At 37.9% G+C, this 26,104-nt stretch overlaps 1 protein-coding gene and 1 pseudogene across 13 annotated transcripts in view; one reads left to right on the top strand and one right to left on the bottom strand.

Annotated features, from left to right (window-relative positions):
* Window positions 1-234: 234 nt before the first annotated feature.
* The window catches only part of LOC149230521 (hypersensitive-induced response protein-like protein 1), a 116,616-nt gene continuing 90,746 nt past the window's right edge, over window positions 235-26,104 (bottom strand). For 7 of the 13 annotated variants that reach the window (XM_089378973.1, XM_089378980.1, XM_089378971.1 and 4 more), the window contains 5 exons: window positions 2,836-3,041; window positions 2,450-2,570; window positions 1,690-1,781; window positions 1,359-1,455; window positions 235-947 (listed from right to left, as the gene is read on the bottom strand). In XM_089378973.1, coding sequence (XP_089235099.1) covers window positions 592-947; window positions 1,359-1,455; window positions 1,690-1,781; window positions 2,450-2,570; window positions 2,836-3,024 — 855 coding nt within the window. In that variant the 5' untranslated portion in view covers window positions 3,025-3,041 and the 3' untranslated portion in view covers window positions 235-591. The remainder of the gene's footprint in view (window positions 948-1,358; window positions 1,456-1,689; window positions 1,782-2,449; window positions 2,571-2,835; window positions 3,042-26,104) is intronic. The other 6 variants (XM_089378979.1, XM_089378977.1, XM_089378981.1 and 3 more) reach the window with 1 other exon arrangement.
* LOC149230522 (deoxyhypusine synthase pseudogene) lies at window positions 6,402-7,795 on the top strand (annotated as a pseudogene).

The raw sequence follows: 26,104 nt of genomic DNA, 5'->3' as shown, positions 1-26,104 counted from the left end.
AAAAAAATAAAAAACTTGAGATTTGCAGTTTAAGATTAGGACATAATGTCGATATTAAGTCCGAAAACACATCATACTGAAGGCCTTTTATCTCACTTTAAAGATACTACAAAGCATAAACAAATAGAACCCAAATTCTATGAATGCATCTTCAAGTCTGTTATTGCAACTTCAATCTGTGATTCTATTCCCCAAGTTTGCCAACCTCTTCACAAGACATAAACATAATATATGTATAATCAACACTCAACCATCTTCATATACATGCAGCACTCTTTTCTTGTCAATACAACTGAAAAAATGGCTATGCACTGCCAAACATTATGTGCATATTTTCTTTACTAACATTTCATATACAAGGTTCAGTTCCTACTTCGTAATCGTATATGGTACATAGGAATTTCATACATAATCAAAAAACAATACCAAAAACCCTGTAAGAATTCCTTAATGAAAAAAAACGACAAAAACATTGAAAAAATAATAATAACAATATTAATCCTTCAAAGGAAAAAGGTGACCTATAAACATTGTTGTATGTGATGTGCCTTTATTCTGAATTCAATACTTCACGATGTGCTTCTATGATGTTTAACAGGCCTGTGCCTGAAGTAATCCATTTCTGATTTGCTCAGCAACATCACGAACAGCACCAGGTCCATGGGGGAGGAATACTGCTGATGACTTTGAAGATGCTCCTATCTCTTTCATTGTGTCAAAATATTGTGTCACCAAGACCATGTCCATCACCTCTCTTGCAGTTGTCCCAGGCACATTGTCTGAGAAAGCAAGTACACTGTCCCTAAGGCCATCCACAATTGCCTGCCGTTGACGAGCAATACCCAATCCCGATAAATACTTTGCTTCTGCTTCACCTTCCGCTCGTTTGATTTGCAAGATTTTCTCTGCCTCAGCTTTGTCTTTTGTTGCTACCCTCATTCTTGCAGCTGAAATTAAAGTTCAAATGACTAAGTATGAGAATAAGATGGAAGATAATGTGCAAGAAAAGTGGGAAAAAAATAAGACAATTAAATTAAATTATGCAAAAACTACAGCAAAAATACAATTTCATGACACATGTTGTCTCGTAAGGTTAACTTTTAAAAATATATTGCATTTTTAAAGCAAAGCTACATTAGAAGAGCTGATAAGCTTTCGATCCCTGCTATAAAATGATGATTAGTCTGTGCCAGTGAGTTAGCCATAAACACATAAACATACCAAAGAACCTCTTGAAATAGAGAGCCACTTTTCCCCAAAGAACAACTAATCCTTTATTTTAACAGCAAGAAATTAACTTTAATGTACTTGCATATAAATAATTCCATTGTGACTTCAATACGGCAAAGAATTCTTGCCTGCATTTATTTCATTCATTGCTCTCTTCACAGTTTCATCAGGCTCTATATCAACAATGAGAGTTTGCACTATCTCAAACCCGTAGTTTGTCATAACCTGTATCCAAGTAGAAGACATAATTGTGGAGAACAATCAACTTCTTTAAACAAAACCAGAATAAAACCATCCACAAAATTAAGAACAACAATGCAATGACTAGAAGATCCAATGAATTTTCATGCATTTTCCCCAACTGAATATGAAGCAATAAATATGCAAGTATTTTTGAGCTGGTATTTATCCTCCACATGAAAACATATACCAAACAAGAAATGATTTTCACTGCTTTACCTTTTCAAGTTCCTGTTCAACAGCTTTAGCAACATGATTCTTTTGCTCGAAAAAATCATCCAAGTTCATCTTTGGAACAGTTGCCCGAATGACTGCACATAAAAACATGAACATAAGTTCGAATGGCAGTGGAAGAATACCATAAAACAAGAAAGATCCTGTACCAATGGAGAACCCAAACTGTATATTACCATGCACCATATTGACCAACTGCTGATTTAGCCTAAATTACACCTCAGTTAACAAGTTTTCTTCTTTCAATCAAAGTTTGGAAACCATTGTTTCTGTTCTTTTTGTAAGATCTATCTTTGCAAAATACACGAGCTATAACAAACAAATTCAAATATTCATTGTTAATCCATAATCCGTACTAAGGATAGTCGTTCCATTCCATTTGTTTTGATTGAAACCATTATTTCTGTTCCTCGTCTGAGATCTATCTTTGCAAAATACATGAACAATAACAAACAAATTTAAATATTAATTATTAATCCTTCTTAACGATGGTTATACGTGCTTTAGCAAATTAGAAAATGACAACATTTAACCAATCCAAAACAAAATGTAAGTATGAAAGTTTACGAAAGTTACAAAACACAGATTAGGAGATACAAACTGCCATGGTTTTCTAGTATGATGATATGGTATATATATATCTTCTCAACTCTGTAAGCAAGCTAAACTTATGATGTCAACAGAAACAAGTTTGTGGCCAGCAGCATAAGTTTGGGACTTATGTAGGGATGGTTCTGAAATCTACCATCAAAAACATAAGCTTGGATCTGCTCCCTTGTATTGCTAAGCTTATAAAAAGCATCCACAGCTTTCCCTAAAATGGCACGGTATTGCACAGATGCAACTACAATCACAAATACATTATCCTGCCACAACAAAAGTTATCAATGCAAGATCATTTTAAATCAAATAAAAAGGCAGATATTCACTTAACTGTAGAAAATCAAAATATCTTCTATCCCTACAATATTTGCATTTTAAGGTACAGTAATTTCAAGCGTGATTTCCAAAATTAAAACAAAATCATTAATACTGTGTTTATTAAATAAAAAACGCAAATAGAGTTGGTTTTTGTTTTATGTTTCAACTATAGTTATGCCATAGAATAAAAAATAGAAATAAAATGCATACCTTCGTCTTTGTCTCACATCGCACATCCAGCTTTTGTACCCTCAAGGAAAGATAACCTCCAATATTTTGCCCAAAAATCCATGGCATGCAGTGGCATCCTGGCTCAAGAACTTCATTAAAGCGTCCAAATGTCTCCTTCATAGCCACTTGTGACTGATCGACTTGTATACAGCATAATAACTGACCCATTTTATTTATTCCTGTACCTGCTTGATAGTATTATTAGACATGACTGTTTTAAAGCATTAAAATAATTTAAATAAGTAAACAGAAAACTGGCAAATGGAACCTGAAAGATGGCAATTTAAATATGAAGCACTGCAGTCCTAGCACCATGATTAATCAACTAGAATAACCTATTTGAGGTTGTATATCTGTTGTTAAAAGGAGTTACAGCCTGCTCAGTTTTCACATATTATGCAGTTGTTCGATGTATGCATTTTAGTTAATTTCATATAAATCAAGTAATTAAGTTAATTTCATATAAATCAAGTGATAAGGGAAAAAATACCACTTTTTTAAACTTTTGGAAAACATTATGTGCTTGGCTTGAAAAGTAATGGACAAAAGGAAGAATTTTTCTCTCAATTAGCCAAAGAAATCCAACTTTATCATGAGATACAACAAATAAAATATTTATTTTCATAAAAGAAAGCCAGCATCTTTTTTTATCTCAACAACACATCCAATATGAGTCGAAAAGCATGCCCCTGGGATTGAACCAATACCATATTGTATAGAGGTAATTGTATGCTAAATCCAAATAGCCTACAGACCTTTAACATTCTCCCTTGTATATGCCCAACCTGAGAGCAGGGGAAGCTTGAACCAAACTCTTACAGGCACTTGTGCAAACCCAAGACAATACCAAAGGACATGCCCAACAACGATCAAACAACTAATCAATTGAAATCTGTGTCAACTTTTTTCCTTTTTTGCTCTTGTATGTCGCAACCATACCGATACATGAACACAGAGACCCTAGTAACTTTGATGTCCAAACGTGCATATTGATGGTCAAGCATAAATCCAAGAGTATAAAAAATTCATATGTAGAGGATGCATACTACCCATATTAATGTCAATGAGCAGCCTTTGATGGCAACTGAAAAGATTTACCAATAATGGGAAATAAGGATGCATATCTTAGTTCATATGTACTATGGCTGCACCCATCTGTGTTAATTTCAGATGATGGTAAGCAGATTCTGCACTCCACATAACAACCCTAAACACTAGGAAACTTAAAACTGATAACTCCTATCAAAACTGTAAATTCTGCATGCTAAATCCTACAAACACACATAACTGAAAATTGTTATAGCACCAATCACATTTGTGTCTATTAACTCAGAAAATAGAAATTAGAACACCTCAAAGCCCAACTGTCAAACTCACTCAAACCTCTAAGACACATATCAATGATCTACCCTCTCTCCTTTATAGAAGAGGAGAGGTCTAGGTTACAATGCATGTAAATATACTAAGTGGAGCACCTCCTATGACTGTCAAAGTAAAACACTTTATCACCTAAGATAATGTGTCCAGTTTGTACAAGTAATCTGCCTAGAATAACATACCCACTGCCGGTGAAGTAAGCCACCTCACTGTCTTGGAACTCGTTCCCACATAGTATACATCAACGACCATGCAAGGAACTTTTCCTAAACCTGGAAATTCCCTCTAACCATGCACCGAGTATAAATATGGAAAACTACACTAGCATTACGCTTCTTCTAGCTTAAGAACAGCACTTAACTCGAGAATAAAGAGCATAAACTAGAACAAAAGGAGCACTTCTAAATAAGGAAAAGCCAGCACTTTGAAGAGAGGAAATCTACAACTAGCACATGTATGCATGCACCTCTATATCTAATTGTCTATGAAAGATGTTGCCCCCTCACTGAAGCTTCTATGCTGTGGTTTCAACCATGCACCCACCACATCCACTACAATCCACATGGAATCAAGGCTGCCCATATTCTGCTAAGCGCACCAATCTGTCAAGCTGTTGAAGAATATAATGCCACAGAATCTTCTCTTATAGAAGGTAACTCTGCTGTGGAATCTGTTGTTGCTGAAGGAGAACAGTGACTAAAGTGGTAATTTGGGAGGAAAGCGTTTTCCACAAAATCAAATTTCTTCCTCAACATCCCAAAAATCTTCAAGGGATACTTCCTTTGTCTCAAATGAAGACTTCATCAGCAACTGCATGCTCAGGATCAATAATTGATTCCAGGGTTTTGGAACTGTCTATCAGACATCAGACTGCTAAATATAAGTCATCAATGCAACATGAGTTGGAAACTTCTTACGAGGATTTCTCACCTGAAATGTAACTTTAGGCGCTCCTACTTGTTCATCTGCAGCTTGAAATGTCTAGGTAAGAAGTTTTGGTTTCCTGATCGAACTGGATGGTACTGAAGTATTTGTTCCTTCACTGGAAACTTACTGATCTGAATCTCATATCTCCTCTTTTTGCAGATCATCCTTTGGGGCAGAAAGGTTTTCCTCCTCCTCAACCACTCTTAAAGGCAAGTTCCTAAGATGCAAAATGCCATGGATCCTCATTACATTTCATATCTCAACTTACTGCTGCCTTCTGCTGTGATGGAAGATAGATCCAATAAGTCTTTGAGGACTCACTATAACCAAAAAAAGACCCTTCATTCTGTTAATTTTTGTCTAGCATCAGGAGGTATTCCCGCATGCCAAGAGGCCTCCTAAGTCGGCTTAGAAAAATTATGGAAATTAAAATAAAATACATTTTATTTTTTGGGTTTCATGTAGGTTCAAAAGGAACAAGTCGGCCCCACCATGAAAGGGTGTGTCCCTTGGGGTAAATGCACCCATTCGACTTGTATATATATAGATGATGTGACACTTCATTTGATCAGTCACTCATCATCATTTCTCTTCTAAATTAGCCACATGGGAGCAGATAGAAAACAAATTTGACTGAAGTTTGGACTTGGATTTTTGGCACAGATATCTAGACAATTTGAATTTGTAAACCTTGCTGAAGAAAATTTCTCCTAGATGAAGAGTTGTTGGGTTTTCTCCCAAGTTTGGATTTCCCAAGGAAAAATTGTTGTTTCTATTGTGCATGGCTGTCACTTTATGATCTTTATTGTTTCTACTTTTTTCGCTGCATTACTGTTGAGATTTTTGTGTATAAATTGCTTAATGACATCAGTGGCATAAGAAAAATTAATAGAAGACCATTAGAAGTAATTATCAGATCAGAAGATTGGTTTCTACTGTTTATCTTGTAGAAAATTCAACATGGTATCAAAGCCTTGTTGATAAGAGTAGCCACTGAAGAGACACAGTCCACTCAATCAACACCTACGATATTCGTTGTGGACCTCTATCAGGTGCGAAAGGACATTTGGTTCGCTACTGGAATTCATCATTTACTCGTTCTCTATAAAAACCCTACGAACCTGGGAATCACATTTCAAGAACTGTCTTTATTGTGTGCATTTCAGGACAAAGACTATCGTTGACATTGTTGAGGGGATTGCCAGGGTTTTGCGTCACTCCTTACTTGTTTGTGCAGTAAAATGGTGACAAGCGAGAGCGGCAAGGGGGGGGGGATTCTCCAGCTGTTCCTTAAGATTGGCTTAGATGAGTGGACTGCCCAAAATGCTATAGTGAATGGCAAGGTCTCCTCCAAGTTGAAGGACGTTCTTCATGAGGCAGGTGTGGAAGATGGGTGCATCAAGTATATTTGAAATCTTTTGTATATGGTAGCAACAAAATATCTGACAAATGCACTCAAACATCGATCCTTTCTTCTCCAATATATCATCTCATCTAAGATTAAGAATACAAATTAGTTGGAAAAGTTGGATGACTTTGAATAATCTTGTGGTATCGCATATGTTTGGAACAAAGGAAGGGCCATCAAAACATATAAGATAAGATTGATAACATTTGCACTGAAAGAAGAAAACTTCTGCATCCACAGGCCCGAAGCACGATTTCCTTACTTCCTCTTTGTCTTTAACTATAGTGAGGTCGTGGCACACTTTGATGTCAAATTGTGTGAATATCCATGTATTGGCATCAATCCAACCATGGATTATGCACAACATGTTATGATCCTATATCCGCACACAAATATTGGTGTTGTAAAGAGGGTCACACTAATAGAAGTCGAACAGTGTTGAAATTATTGGAAGGCTTGAACACATACATAGTTTTTGAATGCAATAGGGCATGTAGGGACAACTTCCCTTCATATTGCACAGACACGCACAAGAGTCCCTCCTCTTCGTCACAGCACTAAGGATACCTAGTACATAGAATAGAAGAGAATGGGCTTAGAGCCTGCTAACAGTGTTGTCGCCCCCATTGAATACACTCAAAGAGTTTCCTCTCTCCGCCTACGCTGCATCCATGAAATCATCGACAAAGCTAAATGACAAATCCACAATGGTGAGTGGGTATGATATTAACGAAGTAATTGATCACGAAAAAAAAAAATCTCCAGTCAATGTTAACCATTGGTTTTCAAGCTTCTCATCTTAGCCAAGCCATTGTTCTTGTAAACAATATGTTGGATTGGAGGCTAAGCGACAAACCGATTGAAGATGGTTGTGGCAAGGAAGAGAGGGATTCAACTTTCAAACAAAGTGTAAACTGCAAAATATTCATGGGTTTTACTTCGAACCTCATCTCATCTAGTCTGTGAGACACTATTCAATTGTTGGAAGAGCATCGCATAGTTGATGTGTTGGTCACCACGACAGGAGGGGTTGAGAAAGACCTAATTAAATGTCTAGCACCTACCAATATTGGTGATTTTTCACTACCCGAAGCTCAGTTATGTTCAAATGGATTGAATTGAATTGGTAATCTGTTGGTGCCTAATGACAATTACTGCAAGTTTGAAGGTTGGATCATACCCATTTTTTATCAGCTTTTAAAGGAGCAAAAAGAACAGTATGTTTGATGTTTGGCAACGAGTTTGGAAGAGTCTGTCGGACACGATCGGATGTCGTAATACCTAAGGCAATGGTTGAATTGACGAAAGTTTTGGTGCAGGCAAAGTATATGAGTAATAGTGATGGAAGTTATCATGATTACAATTTGTTGGTTATGTATGTTGTTATATCCAGTTACAATTCAAAAGCGGAACTATAACCAAGTAATGGAATGAGTGTCATTCTCCCTATCAAAGTATTAGATCAAACTAATTTAAAAAGATAGCATAGCAAGGAACATTGTGTAGCAGAACTGGTAATGCACGTTGGTTACAAAGCAAAGGACAACCTGGTACAAGAGTTGGAATATTTAGGGTTTGTAAACCCTAGAGCAAGACTTGGAGTGTTAAATGTGCTAAATTTGGCAATTAGGGCCAAACATCACTTTGAACAGCTCTAATGACACAACTTATATTTTTCTTGGATTCTTCTTTCCGAGAGGTGTAGGATTGATCTAAAGATCATCCCATTCTAACATGTACAAATGAAGTTATGAATTTATTTTGATTATGGGGAAATTGTCAAGGTCGGTCAACCATCAAATTAGCCTCCTCATTTTGGCATCACTCTCATTCATCTTTCTCTCTCATCTTGATTGGGGACATATTTCTAGGCTTCTCTCTCTCTCCACACGTGCGAAGGAAGGCCGGATTTTCTAACTGTTGCGTTGACCAGATTTGACCGAAATTTCAGGAGGCCGAAATTCAGGAGGCTGATTTTGACCAGCATTGACTTCGGTTTTGTGAGGGAGACTTCTGTTTGGGCAGGCCGCAGTTCTGAGCACAAAAACCAAAGCAGTTTGACCAGCGTTGACTGCCCTAATTCAGGTTGCTGTGTTGACTTTTGTTGACCAGATTTGACTGGTTATTTTCAAACTGTTTTTGGGCTACATTATCTTGTTGTTGGAGGCCGAGTTGATCAAGGTTGACCGAGCTGGTTTGGAGGTCAATTTCAGCCCAGTTGTCCAGCATCGACTTTCTAGTTAGGGCTTTCTGTTTCTGTTGTTTTAACTAGTTAGTTTGGGCAAGTGAATATTGTAAATTGTACTCTCTCTATGCTGAACTTTTGAAGAATTATAAGAAAAATTGATCAAGGGTTTCCCCACAGTGGGGTTTGTCCCTAGCTGGTGCCATATCTTGTGTCCTCTTGTGTTGGCTTGTCTTCTACTGTTGTTTTTTATGTTCTATCTGCATTTTACTATCATGATGATGTGATTGTTGAACTGGATATTGATATTGGGCTAATAAAGAAATTGAAGTAAAATTGCTCTAAGCATAGAACATACCATTGTTATCCTAAAATTAACATGGTATCAAAGTTGAGGTGAAGACAAAGCCCAAGCAAGAGTGAAGAGCAATCACTAAGAGGAGCAATCACTGATCAAGAACAAGTCTCAATGGCCTCCACATCCTACTTCAAGTCTGATGATAAGCTTCATGATAAGTCTGATTATCATGCATGGAAGATGTCTCTTGATTTGATTTTAGAAGAGCAAGATGTCATGGATTATGTGCAGGGTAAGATTCCGAAACCTCCTTCTAATGCACCGACTGCTGCTAAAACCAAATACAAGAAAGGTGAAGTCAAAGCCAAGAAGATCATCAGGGATTCTATTCATAAGCATTTAGTTGCTTACATTTCCGATTTGAACACATCAAAGGAGATATATGACAGGTTGGTTGGCATGTTCAAATCTAACAATGCAAATCAAATTCTTTTCCTCAAGAACAAGCTGAAGGATATAAAGAAGAGAAAAGGTGAGGATATTCAATCCTACTTCATGAAGATTACTGAGATCAAAAATGATCTTCTTTCAATTGGTGAAGCTATTGCTGACAGGGAGCTCACTCTCATTGCCCTTGGAGGTCTTCCTCCCGAATGGCATGTGTTCAACACTACTATTCTCAATAACGACAAAATTCCAGGTTTTGAAGAATTGCTGACTAGATGTTCTCAAGAAGAAACAAGGATGATGGAATTGGAGATGCCTTCGAATAGGAATAATCCTACCGCATTCTTCACTCATGCCAAGATGAAGAACACTGCAGGTTCAAAGAAGCAAAGTCAAGGAAGACTGGGATTCAAAAATGGAAGGAAGGGAAGATGCTTCGTTTGCAACAAGTTTGGTCACTATGCCAGGGAGTGTCCAAATAGAAGGGACACATCTCATGATGATGATCACAATCATTCCAGGGGCAACAACAACAATCAAAGGAATGGCAGGTTCAACAACAAAGGGAAAATGAATGCTTCCACTACTCAACTTGGAAATGATCGAGCTTCTAAAAGAACAAGAAACTCCAAGTATGATGAGTCTAATGTTGTAAATTCTAAGCAAAAGGAATTTTATCTTATATCTGCCCTCTCTACTGCCTCTCCTCCGGATACTTTGGGAAATTGGTTGATTGATAGTGGTGCCTCAAGGCACTTCACCAGGTACAAGGAAGCTCTTTCAAATCTGATAGAGAAGGATACAAATTTGGAAATTATCCTTGGAGACAATGCCACCTATCCCATGAAGGGAGTTGGGAATGTTACCCTTCAATTGAATCAAGGTAACACCATTCATCTTCAAGAAGTACTATATGTACCTGATCTAAAGAATAATCTAGTGTCTATCTCGACGATGGAAGACAAAGGATTCAAGGTGGCATTCATCGATGGAAAGGTACGTGTGTGGAAAAGAAATTTCAAAGAAGCATTTACTCTTGGATTCAGGGTTGACAGTTTATATCAAGTTGGAGGAAGTCCACTAGGAGCTATGTCTTGCGACACATCTCTTCAATCCGAACTATGCACAGGAGGTTTGTTCATCTTCACTATAAGGCTCTACTCGTTGCAAAGAAGATGGTTACAAGTATGCCCGAATTCAAAATAGAGCATGAAGGTGTATTTCAGGGATGTGCCGAGGGAAACATACAAGGGGACCATTCCCCTCAAGTGATAGCAAGACCACAGACATTTTGCAATTGGTTCATTCTAATCTATCTGGTATGTTTCATGTGACATCATTAGGAGGATATTTATATTATGTTGTCTTTGTGGATGACTTCTCTCGCAAAACTTGGATATATTTCTTGAAAAAGAAGGACGAAATATTCTCATGGTTCTGTGCCTTCAAAGCCTTGGTGGAAAATCAAACAGGGAAGAAGATCAAGATATTGAGGACTGATAATGGAACCGAGTATGAGTCAAATGAATTCAATGACTATTGCAGGGAAGCTGGCATTAAGAGGGAGACTACTACTGCATATACTCTTGAGCAAAATGGTGTTGCTGAAAGGAAGAATTGTTCCATTATAGAAGCCACTCGTGCCATGCTTCATGATCAAGGACTTCCAAAGTTCCTATGGGGAGAAGCTACCAACATTGCTATGTACGTTCAAAATCGATGCCCTCATCAAACATTGGACACCAAAATTCCCGAAGAAGTTTTCACCAGTAAGAAAGTTAATGTTTCTCATTTTAGAATTTTTGGTAGTCCCATATATTTTCACGTGTCAAAAGAAAAGAGAAGTAAATTGGAGGCATCAGGGAAGAAAGGAACTTTTGTGGGCTACAATCAAACTTCTAAGGCATATAGAATCTATGTGCCTAGTCAAAGAGAAGTAGAGTTGAGTCATGATGTCACCTTCTATGAGGATGTTGCCCTAAGGAAGATTAGCAACCTTCCTATTCCAAGGAAGGACAAAGAAGCAGATGCAGAAAATTAGGGAGATTCGCCGGATTATTCAATCCCTGATGTTGAAGAACCGATGGATCCCATTGATCCTCCTCATGAGCCCTCCTCCAAAAGGAGACCCTCATGGCTGAGGGAAACTCTCGAAGATGCCAAGAGACATGTTGCACCGAGGGGGACATTTGGTGAAAGAAAGAAGCCTAAAAGGTACCAAGGGTACTTAACTGCTATGAGCACCATTATTCAGTATGAAGCTTGCTCATTAGAAGAAGTTGTGAAGCAACAAGTATGGAAGGATGTTATGAACGAAGAGTACGAGTAAATTATGAAGAATGATGTTTGGGATGTGGTCCCTAGACCCCAGGACAAATCTGTTGTCACCTCTAAATGGCTCTACAAGATCAAGCATGGTGCTAATGGAAGTGTTGAGATATTCAAGGCCAGATTTGTTGCTTGAGGCTTCTCTCAAAAGGAAGGTGTAGAGTATGATGCGATATTTGCACCCGTTGCTCGCTACACCACCATCCGTTCGATTATAGCCCTTGCTGCCTCGCAAGGATGGAATCTACACCAGATGGATGTCAAGATTGCCTTCTTGCATGGTTCACTTAAGGAGGAAGTCTATGTGGAACAACCTGAGGGGTTTGAAGTTCAAGATCATCAGACACATGTATGCAGGTTGAAGAAAGCCCTCTATGGGTTGAAGCAAGCACCCTAGGCTTGGTATGAGAGGATCGATAGCTATCTAATGAAGTTGGGATTTACAAGAAGTGAAGTTGATCTGAACCTTTACTTTAAGGTTGAGAATGATAGACCTCTCATCTTGGTACTCTATGTGGATGATCTCTTTCTAACAGGTGCAGACCCTCTTATTCATTAATGTAAGAGGGAATTAGCTTCCGAATTCAAGATGAAGGACCTAGGACTGATGCATTACTTCCTAGGGTTGGAGGTCTGGCAAAAGCCAGGCGAGATTTTCATTTCTCAAAGAAAGTATATTGTGAAGATACTTGAAAGATTTGGGATGGTGGACTGCAAGTCCGTGATTACTGCAATGGAACTTAACTTCAAGAAGTTATGTGGAAGTGTTGTCGGGCCCAATTTGGGAAATTCTTCTGAGTATCGTCAACTCATAGGGGCCCTGATGTTCTTGGTGAACTCCCATCCAGTCATATGTTTTGTAGTGAACACATTGAGTCAGTTTATGGTCGAGCCTCATCATATACACTGGATTGCTGCCAAGAATCCCTTCAGATATCTCTGGGGTACAAACACTTATGGACTGAGATACACTGTTGGGAATGTGAGGCTCCATGGTTACTCTGATGTAGACTGGGTTGGCAATGTGGTGGATCGCAAAAGCACATCAGGATGTTGCTTCTCTCTAGGTTCTGCTTTAATAGCATGGATGAGCAGGAAGCAGAAGTCGGTTGCTTTAAGCACTGCTAAAGGCTGAATACATTGCTACTAGTTTGGCCTCCAGTGAAGTTGTTTGGTTGAGGAAGCTCTTTAGTGAGTTGTTTGGACATGTGTTGGATACCACCGTGATCTTCTGCGACAACCAAAGTGGGATTCATCTTTCGAAGAATCCCTTATTACATGACTGCTCCAAGCATATTGATATCAGGTACCACTTTATCCGAGATATGGTACAACGGGGAGCAACAAGGCTCCAACACATTGGGACTGATGATCAGGTTGCCGATATTCTTACAAAGCCCCTAGGGAAGGTCAAATTCTTTTCCGTGAACGACTTGGAGTCGTGGAGAGACCCTCTCATGAGGGTCTCGTAAGAGATGGATGTTGAGCTCCGAGGGGCTTGGGGTACTTCTTGGGGCGATGAGCAACCATAGGGTGACTCACCCTCCCCTAGTGGTGTGTTATGTACAGGGTGAATGGTTCACCTTCCCCTGTGACACCCCATGGTGGCATATGCATAGGTTGAGTGGTTCACCCTCACCTATGGCATATGAGCAAGATGAATGGTTCACCTTCTCCTGCCGACACATCCTACCCATGCAATCTGGGACTCATGGGAAGTACCTCTCATTTGGCCAATGAGTAGGGAAATGTGGATAAGGACCATAGTACTACCGATGGACGCATCGTGCGCTACCGTACTCCCTATGCTGGGATGTTGATATTGATCTAGGATCAATGAAAACTAACTACGAGTCAGTTAAGAGTGGTATGACACACTCTCTGTTGTTGGAGACTGACTTTGGGTCAGTGGAGAATGGTATGATACATTCTCGATCATTTCTTCTTTCTTCATGGTTCAGCAGAGCAGTGCAGTGACAGGGATGGTATAGATTGTCAGACAGTTTGGCAAGTGATGTTCTCCCTAGTTGAGAGGGAGTGTTAAATTTGGCAACTAGGGCCAAACATCACTTTGGACAGCTCTTATGAGGCAGTTGATATTTTTCTTGGATTCCTCTTTCTGAGAGGTGTAGGATTGATCTAAAGATCATCCCATTCTAACATGTACAAATGAAGTTATGAATTTATTTTGATTATGGACAAATTGTCAAGGTCGGCCAACCATCAAATTAGCCTCCTCCAGCCTTCAACGTTGCATATAAATACAAGGTGCCTCCTCCTCATTTTGGCATCACTCTCATTCATCTTTCTCTCTCTCATCTTGATTGGGTACAGATTTCTGGGCTTCTCTCTCTCTCCACATGTGCGAAGGAAGGTCCAATTTTCTCGCTGCTACGTTGACCAAATATGAACGAAATTTCAGGAGGCCGAAATTTCATGAGGTTGACTTTGGTTTTGTGAGGGAAACTTATGTTTGGGCATGCCGCAGTTCTGGGCACAAAAGCTGAGGCAGTTTGACCCCTGCGTTGACTACCCTAATTCAGGTTGATGCGTTGACTTTTGTTGACCAAATTTGACTGGTTATTTTCAGACTGCTTTTGGGCTGCATTATCTTATTGTTGGAGGCCGAGTTGACCAAGGTTGGCCGAGTTGTTTTGGTGGTCAATTTCAACCCTGTTGCCCAGCGTTGACTTTCTGGTTAGGGCTTTCTGTTTTTGTTGTTTTGACTAATCAATTTGGGCAAGTAAATATTGTAAATTTACTCTCTCTGCTAAACTTTTGAAGAATTATAAGAAGAATTGATCAAGGGTTTCCCCACATTGGGGTTTGTCCCTAGCTGGTGCCATATCTTGTGTCCTCTTATGTTGGCTTGTCTTCTAATGTTGTTGTTTATGTTCTATCTGTATTTTACTATCATGATGATGTGATTGCTGAACTAGATATTGATATTGCACTAATAAAGAAATTGAAGTTAAATTGCTCTAAGCATAGAACATATCATTGTTATCCTAAAATTAACAAAATGCAAGTGAGAGATCCAAGGGAAGACTTGGTGTTGATGCTAGCCTGTTGTTGAGCCTTTGGTGTGGCTAGACAGCTCAACAAATGGATTGTTAATCCACGGGACAAAGAAAGCCTAGCCCTTACAGGTCATGCAAGAAGAAAGCTACAAGCATTAACAATTGATGTTGAGGACAAGGATGAGCATTTCAAGCTTGATAAAAATTACAGATGGACTTCAGTGATTTCTGCGAGGCAAGAATCAAGAGGGAGTTGACAACACTAAGGAGTTTCCCTCTTAAATCAAGAGATAAGTACTTCATATTTTTCTCCCTTGATTATTATTATTTTTATTCCTTGGCCAAACTTTTGTGTCTGTATTTTTTGCTTGGTTATGATTTTTTCTTCCATGACCTCCTTAATGGAGGGAAAGAATGGGTATATTATGATAACTTCTAATGCAATGATTCATGCAATAGCTGGCAGCATCAAGAATTTTGTGACAAGAGGGTTCTCCAAGATAGAGGAAATGGACTATGAGTAGATTTTTGCTCCTCTCGCCGATGGTAGACTCTTGGACTCGAGCATAGACTCAGCAAGAAGTGATTAATGTTCGAGAGGGAGGATTGTGCATATTGCTAAGACATCCAAGATCATGCCCAATGACCGGAAGAGCTTCCAATTCAGAGGGAGCAGTAATAGCAAAAGGAATTGCTCATGTGACTGAGGGAGTAGTAATAGCAGAAGGACTTGCTTATGTGACAGAGGGAGCAGTAATAGCAGAAGGACTTGCTTATGTGACAGAGGGAGCAGTAATAGCAGAAGGACTTGCTTATTTGACAAAGGAAGCAACCATAAGGACATGGTCAGGTCACTTCATTCGAGAATATGGTGCAGAGAGGAGCAGTAGAGCTCCAGCACATATCCACAGATGAGCAGATTGGGGACATACTTCGGAGACAAGCGTGGTATGATATTGAATGTCTCCCTCATTGAGACGAAGTGACAAGTTCTTTGCAGGACAGATCTTCTCCTAAGAAGCCAGAAGGACTTGGCTAGGCCATAAATGACTTTGACCAAAGGAGATAGATGTAATTCACCTAAAATCCAGGACTTGGCTAGGTCATAAAGGAGTTAGACCAAAAGGGAGAATGGTCCAAGGGTGGATTCTCTCCAAAGAAACCAAAAGGACTTGGTTGCATCATAAAGAACTTTGACCAGAGGAAGGATCCATTATGGATATTAGCCAGAGGTAAAAGGCCCTGGATACTCATGTGCATGTGAGGAATTACATTTCCCACTCCCGGATGGAGTTGTCTATAGACATACATCAACATGACAAGCTCATGAAGTTTTCATAAGGAAAGAGAAATTTCAACGAAAGGAAAATCCATTGCAACCAAGGAGAATACCTCCATCACTAAGACGGAGTGTTGACTTTTGTGTAACTTTAGGAGGTATTCCCGCATCCTAGGAGGCCTCCTAAGTCGACCTAGAAAAATTATAGAAATTAAAATAAAATAAATTTTATTTTTTGGGTTTCATGTAGGCTCAAAAGGAACAAGTCAGCCCCACCATGAGAGGGTGTGTCCCTTGGGATAAACGCATCCATTCGACTTGTATATATATAAATGATGTGACACTTCATTTGATTACTCGCTCATCATTTCTCTTCTAAATTAGCCACAAATGGGAACATATAGAAGACAAACTTGACTAAATTTTGGACTTGGGATTTTGCATAGATTTCTAGACAATTTGAATTTGTAAACCTTACTGAAGAAAATTTCTCCTAGAAGAAGAGTTGTTGGATTTTTCCCAAGTTTGGGTTTCCCAGGAAAAATTTGTTGTCTCTATTGTGCATGGTTGTCTCTTTATGAACTTTATTGTTTCTATTATTTTAGTTGCATTACTATTGAGATTCTCTATGTATAATTGCTTAATGATATTAGTGGCATAAGAAGAATTAATTGAAGATCATTAGAAGTAATTATCAAATCAAAAGATTGGTTTCTAATGTTTATCTTGTAGAAAATTCAGCACATGCTAAAAGGCTCAAGCCTAGATCTCTTCTAATCAGGAGTATAAATATACACAAGAAAACAAAAAACATGAAAGTGTGATACTTATGATTTCTCAACAATAAAAGCTTCCTCCAGTGTGTTGTCCTTCAATATCCCATGACATGTTCAGAGTTTCATCATTTGTACTGTGTGCTTCACCCAAAGATACATGGTCAGATTTAAATTAGATATTTATATGAGGAATCATAGCCTTTCTTATCTCTATGATGAACCTGTTCTTCCCCTCAACAACCACATTCTTCTGAGGGTTGTAAAGTACTATCGGGCTTTAGCTCCTTTGTTGATCCCTACCTTCTTATAAAAGGCATCAAAATTCTTGGAGTTCTCTCCTCCATTGTTAAATCTCAACATCTTAATCTTCTTACCAATCTGATTCTCTATAAGGGCTCTAAACTCTTAAAACTTATGAAAGATTTTGTCCTTCTCCTTCATGAAGTAGATCCAAGTTTTCCTAAAGGAATCATCAATGAAAGGAACATAATAAATGTTACCTATAAGAAAGGTTGAAATCATAGGTCCACACACATCTAAATGCATTAGAACAATAATCCCCCTTGATCTATGCCCACTACTTAGGAAAGAAATCTTGGCATGTTTGTCAAGTGCACAACCCTATCTTCTTGATCTTGAATTCTAACAATCCCTCCACCATGTTCTTCAAGAGAGGTAATGCTTCATGGTACAGGTGGTCAGATCACTTGTGCTAAAGCTAGCATAATTTGTCATTATCGTGCATTAAAGGTCCAAGTTTGATCAGATTAGCAAGCAACGCTTAGAGGCCACTTTCTTGCATACCTTTGGCAAAAATATGATCATGACCCCTGTTGCAATCTTCAATAATGACTTGTTGATCATCAAACTCAGCCATGCATCTAAGATTTAATTTGGTTGCCACTGAAAGAATATCCTCTATTGAAACAAGAACACATAAGACATCATCAGGGTCAAGAACATCACCTATTGGCATGCAAGAAGAGATTAAACCCATCCCTATAATTGGATATGTGGCATTATCACCCAACTCCACCTATTTGTAGGCCTCTCTACTCCTAAAGTTTGTTGAACAAATGACTTTTTGTTGAAGGTCATTTGTATAGATCCTCCCCTATCCACATACCACCCTACACCAAAGACAGTGTGAGTGCATAGGCATGAAACTATGGAGAAGGCAATCTCAAACTTCGATGATAACTCATCCCCTTGTGGGTTGAAGCTTCTACTCCTTGCAAACTGCTTCTACTACACTATTGCTTGATCTTACCCTTCTTCTCTAGATAGTGAGAAGCATAGTGGCCCATCTTATGGCACTTTACAAACTTCACATGGCTCATGTATTTATTCCTTGGTTCAAGGAGAACCTGAATCCTCCTCCTCCTCCTAACCCCTCACAATACCTCCTTACTTAGCTCCTTTTCTCATCTTTCCAATGACAACAAAGTTCTAGATCTCTTTCGATCTAGTTGAAATTGTCTCCCTTCAACAAGAACCTTGCGGAGTTGCTAATTCAAATCCCAAAAAAAGGCTCACCTTTTCAACAAGCAAACCACCACCACTAGACACCACTAGTAGGCCATCTAGTGGGATGGATGGGCACCTAAAACTCCATCTTTTCCACACACATTTACAACCTTTTTGACCATTTTTGCTTGTCATGGCAATATCTTGAAGCCTAACTTTGTTAATAACGATAAATTTTTGCCTAAGGTATGTTTACCCATTATTTATATCATTTTAAGCAATCATACTAGTGTGATTAAAGGAAAAACTAGCCTTTTATGCTTACTAATGAGAAAATTTGTGAGACATTGTTTCGGACAAGCTACTACAATTACTGTTACAAGTAATGGTGCTACTACAAGTATTATCAAAGGTGTTTCAACAATTATTGTAACACCCATTAGTTGCGTTGTTGCAACACTCACCAGTTACGTTGCTGCAAACACCCATCAGTTACATTGCAGTTGTTGTAACACCGACGAATGTGTTGTTGTAGCACCTATTGTTGCGATGTTGTAACACCCATTTTTATCATTAATGTAACAATTGTTGTTGTTGTTATAACACTTGTTGCCACCACTAGAACAATTGTTGTTGTTGTAACACCTGTTGTCATTGCTATAATACTTGCGGTCGCCATTGTTGTCACACTGCCACCATGTAGATGTTACCTCCAATCTATGTTGCTACTGCACAAGTTGTTATAGTGCTGGAATAGATGGTCGTTACCCCTGGTGCCAATAAATGACCAAGTGGATGGTGCATTGTTTTGGAAAGGGCAAGGCCATTAGTCCTAGATAGCTAGACCACACCAGTTGACCATCACTGCTTCAACGCCTTTTTGTCAAAATCTTGATATGCTGATGTGGATGACAAGCCACGAGTTGTATTTTTTGTCTATCTTCATTGAGCTATTAGAATGAGATTGAGAACCACCTGAGCATCATAGATTCTTATGGCTGTCCTTAACCCTTTTTTCTCATGGAATATCCGAGCAGATCAACCCGAAGGAATCACATCCTGTCGGCCAAACTAGTAATGCCTAACCCCAAGGGCATCGAGGGGAATTGACCCCGTGACCTACCAATCGACGAGGTACTTAGCAACAGGAACTTGACAAATTGAGCTAACCCTTGGGGTACCTCAACCCCTTTAAAAAGATAAGACATAATAATAATTGTATAAGAACCCTACTCAACTCGAGAGAAGGGAGAAAGAAATTATGGATCTAATTTTGATACTTTGTTTACCATTTAACCAACCTAGATTCATCTTAACTTCAGATCTACCAAGCGTCCAGAGGGATCAAATCTCTTGAAATGCAAACCTCTTTTAGATTGAAAAGAGATTTGATCCCTCTCGGCGCTTGGTAGATATGGAGTTAAGATGGATCTAGGCTGGTTTAATTATTAGTTATAATCAATTATAATTATAATTATAACTAAAATTTTATTTCTATTTTATGTTTCTTATCTTATTTTATTCGCACTAGAGAGACAACTATTGTGATTACTCATATTGCCATTAGTAGTAGGGTTTTTTTCTATTCTTGGTTCCATCCATATTACTTTCACTACAACATCTATACTTAATAAAACTCAATAACACTCAATAAAAATTGTATCTAAACTAAGTTGTTATAAACATCCAGAGACAAATTCCAGTGAATTTTCATGGGGAGGTTAAAACCAATGGTTGACACACTCTAAACTGAGCAACTCCAATAAATTTTAATGTGGACAGAATTCTAAGAGAAACATACTATGATGGATTTTAATGTGGAGGTTAAAAATGAAATGTAAAACCAATTAACATATCACTGCTTTATAACTGGTTGACAAAGTCTAAACAGAGAAAATTCAAAATTACTTTATAAGATATAGGCGGAAAGAAAAATATAAATAAATTATAGAACTGCATGCACCAGATTCTATTATTTTCATTTTCTCCTTTTTCTTCACACTCATGAGTAAAATTTCAAATGTATAAAGTAAAATGAATAACAAACAAAACAACGAGAAAAAACTTAATATTTGAAGTCTATGTAACAAAGTGAGAAGGGTTGTTTTTCCCAGGTTTTACCTGGAAGACATGCATCAACAGAGCTACAAAGTCTTCATGTAGTGTCCTTATTGAATGGTTCAGTTCTCTTTACTAAAATGGATATGAAAATTGGTCAGGGTTTTAATATTCGTGGTGGAATTTGGGATTGACTTTGATCTGGCTAAAAGCTTTTGTTGCAATGAATATCTCACATTAAAGAATACCTTTAAATAGGCTACATTAGAGAAGAATACCATGGGCAAAACCACGGGTTGTGAAAAACTAGCCCAAAAATCTCCATCGGTAAAAAGATAAGACATTGCAATAATTGTATAAGAACCCTGCTCAACTCAAGAGAAGGGAGAGAAAAGCAAGAGAAGGGAGAGAAATTGTGGATGTAATTTTGATACTCTGTTTACCATTTAATAAAAGCTTGGTTTTGTTCCTATAATTGAATGTGGATTTAAGTTTTCTTTCTACTGTAAATCTCACCCAATACTTCCTCTAAGGAGGTAGGCCCCCCTCCTTAGTCAAGTACTACTGTAACTTGACATAGACTTAGTTTTTGCTACTTTAGTTAAATATTTTTGTGTATTTGTGTGTACCATTCATTTATCTCTGTAGCTTTAAGATTTATATCCTGTTACAACAATTCGTGTTTATTTATTTTATTTCTAGTTATAATTGAATTTAAGCACTCTTGCAATCTCATTTGGGAAGCTGTGTTACTTTCTGTAGTTGAAGAAGTTTGAAACAGAGCTATTAATCTAGAATGTACAAAGAGTGCGAGACTTATTTACAAGATTGAGGATTTGGAGATATTTAGAAACAGAGTCAACAATTAGCCTTTTACTTTCCCCAACTCAATTCTTTCCATTATCAGCACTAGTGTGGTAAATATTTTTTGAAAAATAGTTAGTCTCTGCAATTCCTATTTTGTCCAGTTGGGGGTTACAGCAAGGACTTCTGTGCTAGCTAGAATATATTAGTTTTCTTTCTTGCATATTCATTTTTTGTCCAATTGAGGTTTACAACTAAAGCCTTCTTGTGCCAGCTGGAATAGCTTAGTTTTCTTTCCTGTCATTTTTGTTTCATCGAACTTGGGGTGGAACAGCAATCTCCCTGTGCCAAATGCATTACTTAATTTGCTTGCAGTCAGATTAATTTCCTGTCAGATTAGAATTCTTAGTATTGGTGACCTTGTCGAAAGTATCCTAAAAACTTGTCTTATAATCAATACTTCCTGCCACAACTTTATCCCTGGAACATTAATTAAATAGATTACCCTGGCACATACAATGCATGACAATTCGCAAGTTCCATATGAACCTTGGGTTGACAATTAAATGAACAATCATCTAATTGTCTTTCTAGCAATTAAAAAGGTAATTAAAAGGCCCATCAGAGATAATGATACACAACGTACATCAACTCTGTCTAGTACTTTGGGACAATCCTCTATCATAAATTTCTTCACTTCGATCACAGATGGTAGGAAAGATACATGTTCAAAGGTGGATGTTTCACAGGACTGTACTGTTCCTCTTCATTTTCAATAATCAGATCCAATGAACGCTGAGGCACATTCCCTTCCCCTTGTATCTTCCTCTAAGACATCCCTTCAGGGCATGTTGTTCTTCATCCTCAGCGGTTCATGTATCACTTGAATTTTCACATAGGCACTTTCTTTCCAAGATTCTAGACTTTAGATCATAGGTTATATCTTATTTTTATCTTGCTATATAGGAGATCTCCTATGGTCCCACAGTGTATTCATACCTTTGTACTTGATAGTCCCAATGACCTATTTATGGTCATTTGTTAGACACCAATAAAATCATCTAATGTTATCTAACCTTGTTTCTTCTTTAATGAAATCATACCAAAGCTTCTCAAAGGTAGGTAGCTTCTCACAAGCACATACACCCTGAACTGAAGGCTCCTAGGATGAAGAGAACCCATTTAATGATATGGGCAACAACTTCCAAGTCCTCATTCTCCACCTTTCCCTCAATAGTAGTGAGTTGACTTCGAAGGTCAGTGATCTTCATAAGGTCACTGGCCATTATGTCTATACTAATGCATGTGGCAATGAGCTTGTTCTTCAACATTATTCTACAAAAAACATTCACATTTTAATACGAAGTGATCAAGGCATCACACATATCCTAGGCCAACCTCTTGTATGCAATGTGAGGGATCAAGTGGTCCTTCACAAAATCAAGGATGATTCTCGCAGTCCTCTAACTTTCCCTTCAACAAAACACCAAAGATGAACCTCCCTCAACAACATCTAATGTTTGCACTTCCAAGGAGTGAAATTTGCAGCGCCTTCTAACCGATCACACTCTCTAAGAACCACATTGCACATCCTTGTAACACATAGAACATACATCAACCAAACAAATCAACCAAGAATAAATCAGATCAGCAACCTATCTCAAGTGCAGATCACACCCTACAACCTCTCATAGGTCTGGATTGCTTCAATCACTAAATATTTTGCACATCACACTCACGAAAATCTTCTGACAACTCCCTCTCACAGGCCACAGCCCTCTGCATACATTGATACCTTGAAGATTTCAGCAAATCTGCCCTAATATGTATTAAGTTCAGATCATGGCAAGCAGATTCTACTCTTCGAATAACAAATGCTAAACACCAGGAAACTTAACGTCGAGAAATCCTATCAAAACTGTCAATTCTGAATGTCATTTCTACAAACACAGATAACCGAAAATTACCACAGCAAAGCTAGCACTGCAATATCTAAAAACTGAACTGTCAAACTCACTCAAATCTCTAAGACATATCAATGGTCTGCCCTATCTCCTATATAGAATATGAGAGGTCTAGGGTTACAACTTACAATGCATGTAGACATACTAAGTTGAGCTACTCCTATGACTGTGTCAAACCCCAAATCACCTAGGATAATGCACCCAGTTTGTATGAGTAATTTGCCTAGAAAACACACCACTGCCACTACAGTAGAGTGCCTCATTTTCATGGAACTCATGATCTTCTAGAATAGATCAATTACCATACAAGACTTCCAACCTTGTGCCAAGTCTTAATCTGGAAAACTATTCTCGCAATGTGCTTTTTTCTAACTTCAGTACAGCACTCAACTCAAGAGAATAAAGTGCCTAAACCAGTGTTACTTGGAAGCGGGAGTGAAAGTAGGGACCGGGAGCGAAAACGGGTGCAGGAGCGACATTTTCAAAAGCTCCCACTTTGCGAGCGAATCCCGGAGCGTTTTTTATATAATATGTATATTTTTTATATTTTTATATTTTGATACATATATGTCAACAAAAACATGTAGAATGATGAATTAGATATAGAAAACATAAAAAAACATAGATTGAACCATATAACAACAATCATCTAGAAGTTATAATCTTCATCAACCATGTCCACAAGTTAGTAACATAGTAACATACAACATATTGAGTCATGATTCATCAATCTTAAAGTTTCAAGCTTTCAAAATTCAATATATAACATTTATCATCATTGATCACCAAAGTTGTACTTGTAAGCTAAGTGTAACCATTACAACAAATAATATCTAACATGAAATGAAATGTTATAAAATGAAATGAAACAACTTTCAACTTTCATGAAGCATCATATTCATAATTCATTACCACTGAGTTATAATTGCCAACTTCAAACTTATATTGTCATATATTGTTTAAAAAAATATCATAATAAATATGAAAGAGTCAATAGTTATAAAAACTACTAGAAACTAGAAAAGACAAGTAAATCTATTATCTATTGCTTATGCTTGGGCCTCTTGCCACAACGAGAAATGTCTAATTTTTTAGTCTTGTTGGAAAATCAGGATCTTTATCATTAATATCACCCTCTAAGCATTAATATCCAGAGGTATCTTTGTCATTACCTCGATATCTGTATAGGATCTTTGTCATTAATATCACCCTCTAAGCATTAACATAAGATAGAAAAAGCATAGCATGTCAAGTCAAGATTTCGTTTGAGTGATGCATACATTTTTAGAAGGGTCATGATAGAGGAGTTCGACAACCAATGTCACTAACATCAAGGTACACAGAGGGATTGGTGCTCTTGATTAAATTCGAGTTCCATACCCTAATACATGACAAAATTCAATGGAAACAATGCAATCCTGAAAAACTGATAAGTCTGTTGGATTTTGAATGAAATCTAAAATTCTACTTTTTGCATATGAAATCCAATGAGGTGGGGATCACTCTCAAACATCCTGAGTCATTTCATGGTAATGTTAAAAATTTAGGTAAAAGGATGAAAAATGAAGATTAAAGAGAATGTCACTTTTACTTTAAGAATTTAACATTACCATGAATCGCATATCAATACTAGGGCCATAGACTTGATCATTAAGCTACCCCACTAAAAACTTATTTGTTTCTTTGAAAAACAATTGCATTTGGAACATCATTGCAAAAAAGGCAAAACACTCCCAAAAAGGCAGGGAGCGATTTTTTTTAGGAAGCGCACTCCTGAAATCGCTCCCTTTTCAGGAGCAATTTCGGGAGCGCGCTCCCGACCCGCTCCCAAGTCGCTCCCGCCTGGAGCACGGATTGGGAGTGGGAGCGGGATTGTGGGGGGGGGGGGGAGGCGCTCCCTCGCAACTATGGCCTAAACTAACAAAGAACACTTCTAAACAAGGAGAAGCCAGCCCTATAAAGATAGCAACTCTAAAACTGGCACATGCATGCACGCGCGTCTATCTCTAACTGTCTATAAGTGCTCAAAGTTTTAAAACCTGGACTCGGCCTTGGGATCCATCAATAGTTCACTCAGACATGACTCAAAATAGGACCAGTTTGAACTTTATGACTTGATTTTCTAAAAAATACATAAAATATTAAATTTTTAATTAAAAATATATATTTTAAAGATCCAAACCATTAGAGACAAAATATGCAGAGTTTACTTATTAATGCACCTTGTAAAAGTGAATATATAAAAAATGGCACTAAGTGCAATATATATTTCAAACAAAATACATAATTAATGAGGCTTTAAATAACCTTTAAAATCCAAAAAGAATATGCTACAAGCTACTAGCCTACTATATATCATTGATCAATCATCAAACTTTCACCATGTTAGAAATGGGACCCTCAACATGAGTTAAAGCCTGCCATGCTTGGTGCTACTACTACTAGTGGATCCAAATCCAAATGAAGCCGCCCCAAGTCATCGATATCAGAATCAAGCTCTGCTAGGTGAGTCTCCTCTACCCATTCTGAGGTTGGATCAATATCATCCAACACAACGGGATCTGTAACAAATCTTCTGTTCAATAACTGGAGCAGTTTTTTCACATTCTGGAACTATTTTTCAGTAGTTGGAAATTGGAATTGCTATTTTTGTTATGTCTATTTTTTGCAGGTTTATGCTTCAAAGGTGAGATGTAGCTAGGGTGACATGTGGCATTTTTTTGATGGTTTAGTGGACTTGTCTTCTGATCAGTACAGTTCAGTTTTCTGGAATTCTGAGATCTGCTAACTCTGTTGAATTTTGTATGGGATGTGAAATTCTATTTTCATGTATGAGGTCCAATAAGCTTGAAACCGCTCTTAAACATTCTGAAACAATTAATGATAATATAGAAAATTTAAGTAAAAGGG

The sequence above is a fragment of the Pinus tabuliformis genome, chromosome J (genome assembly GCF_031772625.1).
Source record: "Pinus tabuliformis cultivar Carrire ecotype Pingquan chromosome J, CPIR1, whole genome shotgun sequence".
Taxonomy (NCBI): domain Eukaryota; kingdom Viridiplantae; phylum Streptophyta; class Pinopsida; order Pinales; family Pinaceae; genus Pinus; species Pinus tabuliformis.
Note: the sequence above shows the minus strand (reverse complement) of the source record. Positions and strands in the feature narration are given on the sequence as shown.